This window comes from Myodes glareolus, chromosome 2, assembly GCF_982192425.1.
Source record: "Myodes glareolus chromosome 2, mMyoGla1.1, whole genome shotgun sequence".
Classification (NCBI taxonomy): domain Eukaryota; kingdom Metazoa; phylum Chordata; class Mammalia; order Rodentia; family Cricetidae; genus Myodes; species Myodes glareolus.
Window position 1 is genome coordinate 94723801 of NC_142027.1, and position 9616 is coordinate 94733416.

At 39.3% G+C, this 9616-nt stretch overlaps 1 protein-coding gene across 3 annotated transcripts in view; it reads right to left on the reverse strand.

Moving 5' to 3' along the window:
• Ube2v2 (ubiquitin conjugating enzyme E2 V2) overlaps positions 1-6894 on the reverse strand; it is a 30713-nt gene extending 23819 nt beyond the window's left edge. For all 3 annotated transcript variants that reach the window (XM_048452453.3, XM_048452452.3, XM_085684968.2), the window contains exon 1: positions 6823-6894. In XM_048452453.3, coding sequence (XP_048308410.1) covers positions 6823-6838 — 16 coding nt within the window. In that variant the 5' untranslated portion in view covers positions 6839-6894. The remainder of the gene's footprint in view (positions 1-6822) is intronic.
• Between the last annotated feature and the right edge of the window lie 2722 nt (positions 6895-9616).

A 9616-nucleotide genomic window follows, 5' to 3' on the forward strand; every position in this document is an offset into this window, starting at 1 on the left:
AAACTTTAAGTCCCGAATTAAACATGTGGTGTGGTGTTTTATCACAGAAACAGAAAGGGAGCACAGAGGTTGATACTAGGGAGTAGGCTGATTCTGTGACAAGCTTAGTCATGACAAGTTTTTAGAGAAATGGGCAAGATTTTGGGTTGGGACAGGAGAATGCTTGATTACTGCAAGCAGGCCTTCCTAGCATGCGGTTGGGAAGACAATGCTGTTAAGAGAAGTGTAGGCCATGGAGGCCCAGCTCGTGAGGTTCCAGAGGAAGATCAATAGAAGCAACGAGGTTAGAAACAATTCTTGATAAATTGGCAAAGAATGTGGCTTTCTGCCCTTGTTCTAAGAACCTGCCTGAGGCTAAATTGTAAAATAATGGATTGATTTCCTTAGCAGAGATTTCAAGATAACCTAATAGTGACTCTATCTCGCGGTTATTAGTAACCACTTAAGCAGGTCCATAAAGGAAAAGAGCATACAGGGAAAAAGAAATAAAAATATACAGTCCGAAGTGAAAAGAACACATTAGGAAATAAAATGCAAACCTTCCAATTGGTAAATAGGAAAGGCCTGGGGAGTTTTTTGCCCCTAAAAAGCAATAACAAAGGAAAGCTTCTGAAAATCTAGAGGCCAGGCCCCCAAAGCAGGTAGGTAGTCTCCTGGCAGTGTTGTCCATGTTGTTCTGGCTCTACAGTGATGAGGAATACATGAGGAAAGAGACTGTGTGAATCTTCCTCTGGGGTTAAGAAGAGTCCCTGAGGCCAGATGTGGCAGAGGAAAGGACATTGTGTGAAGCTGTGAAAATGAAGCCTAGACTTGTTAAGAGACCTCAAGACCTCAAGGGAAGATGCCAGAACCATGGGATGTCTCCCAAGGGAACTGCAGACAGGGACTGGAACAGACACAGGAGAGAGAAGTGTGATGCAGACAGCAAAGCTGGAAAGACAGAGTCATCTAAGCACCCTAACACTATACAGGAAGTACGAGATTTGGAGTTTGTCCAGCTGGTTTCAAGTCTTGCTTTGGTCCAGTTCTTCCTCACTGTAATGTATATTCGGTGTCATTGTATGCTGGAAGTATTAATTTGCTTTTTGATTTTATATGGGGCTACAATTAAGAGATTTACTCGAGTCTAAGACTTTGGACTTTTAAACTGTGTTGAGACTATAAAAAAAGGCACATATGAGTACTTGGTCCCCGGTTGGTGGAACTGTTTGGAATTAGGTATGACCTTGTTGGAGGAGATATATCACTGGAAAAGTGCCTTGAGTCTAAAGATTCACACCATACCCACTGTGCTTGTTCTGCCCCAAGGTTGTGTCTCACAAGATATGAGCTCTCAGCTACAGATCTAGCACTACACCTGACTATCTGGTGTCATGGTGGTCACAAACTCTAATCCCCTGAAACCATAAGCCCCAAAGAAACTCTTTCTCCTACAAGTTGCCTTTGTCATGGTTCCAAAAACACAGTAACTAAGATACGGGTCTTGTCTAAAGGCCTATTTGGGAAAATGGGTAAGTGAGATAGTTCTGAAAGATTTAGTTTGGGGCTGGGGAGAACAGCATTTCCCTAGCACTCACAAGTACTTGGGTTCAATCCCCAGCAGCACATCCACAAACCAAAAAGGGCCACTTTAGGAATAATAGGATAAAGAAAGGTTTAAGACTCAACTAATCAGACTGGGTCTAGACCCACTATAAAGATGACTCTGTATCAATCATTCATAGCATTACCAAAAACCTTCTTTTCCCTCCTTCAATCAAAAGAACTTCAAAAAGAAAATAATTTATAGCCATCCTTATGAAAACAATTACATTTGTACTGTGCTAAAATGCCAAATTTACAAAAAAAATCTTACAAAAAAATCTGTTAATGCGAAACAATATTTAGACACTATGAACAGTTTTCCTTTTTCTTTTTTAATTAGGTTTTATGTACACAAGCATTTTGCTCAAACATATGTATATGTACCACACATATGCCTAGTACTTGTGGAGGTCAAAAAAAGAGATGGGATTACCTAGAATAGAGTCACTGATGATTATAAGCTACTACATGGGTGCTGGGAATCAAACCTGGGTCCTCTTTAACAACAACAAGCGCTCTTAACCACTGAGCCAACTAATCTACCCATTTTTTTAATTTTAAATACATCATTTCATCCCATAAAGGATGAAGCTTTTAATAATCTATAATGTCTTTAACCTCTATCCTAATAAAAATCTTTATCTTCATGAAATAACATCACTAGTTTTTCATTTTTCCCCCTGCTTCCATGTTTTTAGTTGGACTCCTTTGCCTAGTCTGACCCGAAACTAAGTAGCACAGGCTGTCCTCAAATTTACAATTCTCTTGCTTCAAGTGTAGGATTCCAGGCATTTGTCATCACACCTGGTTTCGCATCACTAGATATGCACAAATAAACCAAAGAATACATAAACCACACAGTGGCACCAAAATGATGAAAGAGTATGTGCTCAAGAGACTAGCAATGACTATTAACAAAAGGATGTCAATAAAAGAGCTAGCAACAAAGTTAACAAAGTTTATGTATTACTCATCCCATGTTCCATAACTCAAGTTTGGCCTTATGGCTGGGTTATTTATTTAAATAATCTCAAAGTCATTTCATGCCTAGAGTTCTACTGTTCATCTACAAAATAAACGGCTCAGAAGATAGCGGAGTCATAATGTACTGTCTATTACAACTATTATTCAACATATGTAAGGACCTTAAGGTCCAGATTTCTCTTCTGTAGCCTGAAGCTTTGTAAGGTTCCAACTTAAACTGAAAATGTCTTTATTCTCAGACAAAAGAACAATTCTGTAAACAATACACCACTCCCAAACCTGGTCGGACAGCCTATCTTCCATCGTTCAGACCTACTCTACTTCAGTTCTCAAGCAATGAATTTTATTATTCAGTCAACATGTTTTCTATCTACTTTGAAGTTTTATGTTAAAGAGTTCCCAAATTAATTACTAGGTGAATGTTTTCACAATTAAGTAATCTTGGTTTGAATGGTTCTCATTTGCATAAATTTCCATTAGCACGGAGTAAATAACAACCCAACTACTCCAAACTTCCTCCACCATACTAGCCTATCATTACATCAAGTACATGGTGTGTATATGTGGAGGCCAGAGTCAACATCAAATGTCTTCCTCAACATCAGATAGTTTTTCCCTTGAAACAGAGTTTACTGATTAGTTGGAGTAGCTAGCCAATAAATTCTAGAAATCCGCCTGTCTTGCCCACACCACCCCAAACACTGGGTTACAGATGAACACTACCTGCACCCTCCAGCTGTATGTGGGTTCTGGAGATCGTAACTCAGGTCCCCATGGTTCTCCGAAGACACTACACTGACTGAGCATCTTTCCCAGTCCTTTGTTTTGGTTTAAAAGATAGGGGCTCATGTATCCAATGATGCATGCACGTGTACACATACACACAGAAAACAAACTATGATGTAGTCAAGTGTAAGAGCAGTCTCCACCTCCAGCCAAGGATGATGACCTTGAAATTCTGATTCTCCAGCCTCCGGCTTCCAAGATACTTCATTCACACAAATGGAACAATTGGTCAGAAGAAAAGAATGACTTCATATAGTTCTGGTGCTACCGGCCTGTAACCTCAGTTACTCAGAAGGTTTAGACTGGAGAATCACAAGTTCAAGGACTGTTTATTAGGCAACTCAGCAGCAGTACGCTGTATCAATGGGAAAAAAAAATCAAAAGAGGGCTGGGAATAGAGCACAATCCCTAGATTCAATCCCAGTACCAACAAAATCCAAAGGACAATGTCATAGTACTGAAAAACCTCCACACAGCAATCTCTGAGACAGTTCATAACACTGAGGAGACAAAGGGTAAAATACTGCTGGATAATAAAATTTAGAAGTATTCACCTATTCACCAAATCTTGAGAAGGAAACTCCTTGTTCTGTATCCTAACTTAGGTAATTAGAAGAAAAGAGAGTGGTATTCAGACTACATTTGGCAAGTGTTTCATCAGAAAATGAAACTGTAATGTCTTTAATAAGTCTAAGTTAAGCTACTAATTTTACTACTATCCTCACATTTGTAGTTAACCAAAGTTTTTAATGTCCTGACAGTTTCAAAGATTTCAGAATAACCTTTTCACTTAACAAATTTCACTGCCATTTTTACTTCCCCAAACCTCTATGTACAGAAAGGATTGTCTGTATGATGGGGCTATATTATTTGATCAAAGTATCAAGAGTTTATCAAGAACATATGTATATCAAGAACATCAAGAAAAATCTACTAAGCCAGTAGTCAAAGTTTGGGGATGGAAATACACTAGAGTTCAACTCTTCTATCACATAGTTCTGAGGCTCAAGTCATTTTCTTCCAGTACTACTTGTGAGCACTGGCATACACACACCAGGAAAACAAGAATTAGTGATTAAGTGACACGGCTAAAGGGCACAGAAGTCTAGAGCAGTAAGAAAATCAGAATACTGCCACATTAGTCTTTCAGTACACAGAACTCTGACCACTTCTGAGAAGAGTATTTTTCTTTGTTTCCTTTCCTTACACAGACCTACACAAAGGTAAAATTTCATTTTTACCCCTAAGTCTCCCATGCATCTTCATTAAAAAAAAAAAAAACTACAGTACCATCACAATACTAATTTGCTTTTAATAGTTCATGTTATAGTGTAATGCGATAGCTAAATTGGGTACTTAATACCAAAAGGCGACCTAATCTAAAAACTGGAAATATGGTATGGACTTACAACATGTTGACAAACTTACTGGGTCATTAATTTTGACAAACGTGTCACATTAAGCAATCAAAGGGAAGTATGCCCACCTCACTATCATCACATTTCTTTTTTGTAAATCTACAAACTACTACAGCAGTGTATTTGGGTTTTGTTTCCTTTTGAGGCGGACTTTACTATCTAGCTCAAGCTAATGAATTCATTATGCAGACCAGGCTCATCAGGAACTCACAATCCTACATCAGTGCTGGGATTATAGGTATATACACCACCACAGAACACACAGAAATTTCTTTCTTACACGGTAAATTACAATAACTGAATCAAATAAATTTTACAGATACTAAATATTAATAAACATCCTTTCCCTTGAGTAATGTGTAAGCTAAGTTTTATGAAATCCTCCTGACACACAGGGAAAGGAATGAGGAAACTGCAGACCACTTCCACGTGAGGAGTGTGTAAAAGATGAATTCATTTAGGAAGCAGGATATGAAAGTCATTATCTAGACTAAAACAGAATAAAGGTCATCCTTTGACGAATACTCCAGTTACTCATTAGGAAAAGAGTACCAGTTATGTATAAGCTTTTACTTCCTTGGTTTCAAAATCTTCTCAACAGAAATTCTCGGTTTAATTTGAATCATACTCCTCCAAACTTTGTTTCAGTTAGAGTATAAGGCAACCCTGGCTACATGAGACCCTGACTCAAAAATATAAATAAATAAGTCCAATTTTCTAAAATGTATTTTAATTATACCAAAGCTTTCCCAATTCATTGGTCTAAAACCAGTAAAAATGACAAGCCAGATACAGATATCTAATATGCAATAAAGACACGAATAATCCAAAGCTTATTTATAGTATACATTCAATTTCCAAGAACAAAACAGTTTAACAAAAAGTTCTGTGCCATTCATGAATATAATTGCTGGTCTTTTCAAAATAATGAACATTCTTTCGTAAGAGTAATGTTAAATATGTTTCAATAAACAAATGCAATCACAAACAGACTTTTTTCATATTACAATGCACCATTTTATTACTTAAGTTTTGAAGTATTGAGCACAACTCTTAAAAACGATGGTTCGGTTCATATGAACATACATTTCTAATAAGGAGTAAAGAAATCAGAGATAGAGCATTAAAATGTCACGTTAAAAATAATCCTTGGTCTAAGTCAGCTCTAGCAAGAAGACTGATTTACTTCCCCGAGGTAAAACTCCTGAAGAGTTTACTGTCTATGACACTTACACATAACGAAGGTAAGACTTAATAATCACTGTGAAAAATGTATATAAAGGTAATGTAACAATCACAACAGCCTCTCAACCTCTTCCATTTCTACAACCTAGATTCAACAAAAACTAAAAAAAAAATAAATCTTATGATTCATCATCTTTAAATGCTAAAACTCCACACTTTGAACCTGGTGGAACTGAACATTTTTTTTTAAGTCGTCAAATCTCTAAGCCCCATCAACACTTAAATTACAAGTCTCCGCTAATGGGACCCGAACATTGTAAATGGAAATCGAACCCTTAGCTAAGCACCAACTGCTCTGCAATTGGCGTTCGTCTTGGGCAGGATACTGTAATTTTTAGTTTAAATTTAAAAAAACAAAAACAAACAAACAAGCAAAAAAACAGAGCACACGTTCGGCCGGCTAAGGGTAATCATTGCTCCCTCATTCCAAACAGCGGCCGTCCTCCCTGTTAGTCCTTTCCTCACGCACGTGTCTGTGGGATCCCAGCCGAGACCCCCCAGCGCCATCCAGGATGCCTCGCGGACGTGCAGGGACACCCGCCAGGCCGAGCCGCCCCGGCACATCCCACCCCCGGCGCGGCAGAGGCGGAGGCGGCCTGCTGAGTCGGGGCTCCCGCAGGGCGCCGTGGGCAGTGGGCGCGCAGATTTGCCGTCCCCGTGGGCTCGGACTAGCGGCCCGACCTCCCCGACACCCGCCCTCCCTCGCCGCGTCCCGCGTGGCCCTCCGCACTGCGCACCCGCAGCCCCGCGCGGCCGCCCGAACAGCCTGCAGCGACAGCGCGACGGACTGGGGCTAGGAACAGACCTGTGGAAACCGCCATCTTCTCCTGCTACCAGACGCAGCCGCCGCACGCAGGACGTCACGCGTCACTTCCGTCAGCGCTCCGCTCTGCGTCACAGAGGACCCCGCAATGGGGACGCTCCTGGGTTCCTGTGTACCCAGGCGAAATTTGCTTTAGCTGATCGCTGGGACGCTTGATTCTACAGTAAACGCTGAAGAATAACCTCGGGAGGGGTTAGGAGACGAAGACAACCTTTCAAAAGAACTTAAAAAGCCTTTTAAAAGTCTGTGAGTTCCAATACTGTCTCTTAGTTGTTCAAGGGGGACTCCTCCAACGAGTCTTTGTATTAAATATTGAAATAATGTCTAGACAAGCGGTAGTAGTTACATCACACCAAGCGTTTTATTAAGAACCAACATAAAATACGAGTATTGACAACTGTGTTGAAAACAATATTCCAAAGAGTCGGAGTCACGCTAGTGCAGGCCTGCGTGTTACACTTGGGCTGTAGTGTTTGTTGCTCTGATGACATCATAACCAAAAGCAACTTAAGGAGCAACTTACGAATTTTAGTTTATACGTTATAGTCATCAGTAAGGGAAGCCGGGGCAGAAACTCAAGGCAAGAGCTTAAAGCAGAAAGAGGTGAGGGAAACACTGCTTACCAGCTTCCTTCCAAGCTTATGTTCACCTACCTCATTTATAGGCTCAGGCCCACTTAACCTAAGGATGGTACTACCTATATCGAGCTGGGTCCTCCTACATCAACTAGCAATTAAGGAAATGCCCTACAGATTTGCCCACAGGCCCATCTGAATTAGGCAATTTTCAAACAGAGATTACATCTTCCCATTTGTGTTAATTTGACAATCAACATTAGTCAACAGGAGTTCACTCCTTGACAACTTGACCAACCCATCACAGTTAAACCATAACTTTCATTGCTTATCTGTCCTCCAAGATGCCATATATCATAATATAAAACACAGTACAACTTTAAAAGTCTTTAAAAATTCCATACTCTTAAAAGTCTCTTTACAATATCCAAAGTCAGGTACAATAGACACCCCACACAGGCAAATAATATAGCTACTCATAATGCTAGTGGTTACCTTTGACAGCCTGACAGTAAACCCTATTGCTGAACATATCACTTGTTTATATAATTAAACATGGAAAAATCCAGTTGGTGCTCAACTAGATGTTTCATGTCTATTAACTAGAATTCACAGTGGTATAAGGTACTAGAAAGGCTACCAGAAAATAAAAGTAACAATCTCACTCAATTATGAACCCTGCAACTTACAATAATGATCTGCCTGCAATATATACCTACTGCGGTAATACTGACAAAAATGTTATAGTAGTAACCAACCATCTTTTCCTTAATTGAAAAATTTTTGTCAGGCAGGCAGCAGTGACACATGCCATTAATCCCAGCACTCAGGAGGCAGAGGCAGGTGGATCTCTGTGGGTTCGAAGCCAGCCTGGTCTACAGAAGGAGTTCCAGGACAGGCAGAGCTACACAGAGAAACCCAGTCTCAAAAAACAAACAAACAAACAAACAAGCCGGGGGCAGGGCAAGACTTTAATCACATCCCTTGGAAGACAGAGACCAGTCTAGTTTACATAGTGAGTTCCTGGACAGCCAAGGCTGTACAGAGAAACCTTGTCTCAGAAAACAAAGCAACAAACCAAAAAAATCAAACAAATACAAACGAACAAACAAAATAAGAAACACACACACAAAAATACCCCACAAAAACAGAAGCTAAAATATACAAGCAAAAACTCAATAAAACAGAAAAAAATCCCAAACAAAGCAATATGAGACAAAAACTCTACAAAAGCACCTTTTGTTGCCATGCTACTTCTAGGCATGGGGTTTAACCTGAAGTGTGGTTAATATGCCCATTGAGACTCCACTGGTAAGAAAAAAAATAGGTTTTTAAGAGCAGGTATCCATTACAGGTAGCTTCTTGGTTAAGGGTAGGAACCCATGTCACTTTCCCCTCTCAGAGCTTGGATCTGTCCAAGCCATGGGTGTGTTACCACAGTCTCTGTGAGTTCATATGTGCATCAGTCCTGAGTGGTGCGGTGGTGTGAATGGAAGAGATTGTATCCTTGAAATCATCCATCAACCTTGGTTGATGCAATCGCTCTGCATCTTATACATATGTGCTTTTCCTCTTATACATAAATCCCTGAGCCCCAAGGGAAAAGACAAAAACAGGTGGTGGTACTTTTTCAAAAGGACACAGATAATCCTTACTAAATAGGTAGACTTAAACATAGGGAACTTCAAAGAATTTGTATTGATTTTTATAGCAAGTTAATTAATAGTTAATTAATTATTATGTTGCAGAGATAGAATTTATAAGAAAAGCCGTGTACACATTTCACATTTTTCTTATTGTCAGTACCAGGAAATCAATAATACACTAAGCCAGAATAGTGAAGAGGAAAGAATGATATATGTTTAATATCAGAGTTTAAATTTTTATTATTTTTATATTGCCAGTTACTGGTAAAGTACCTAGCTTAAAAATAACTTATTATGTTAATTGTTGAAGATCTATATGAATACATCATTCCAATGAATGAACAAATGATTAATATAAGTAGCAAACTAAGCTTGACCGACCATCAGTCAGTCTTGTTCTCAAACTGCAAATATATTGTCAGAGAATAACTCAACGCATTCTTGGTCATTCTGGTTTACTTGCACATAAGGGAAACAAATCAACAGATTGATTTTATGGATCAAAGGTAAAATAAGATTTATCTAAGAGATTTATCTAAGAGAGATGAAAATGTT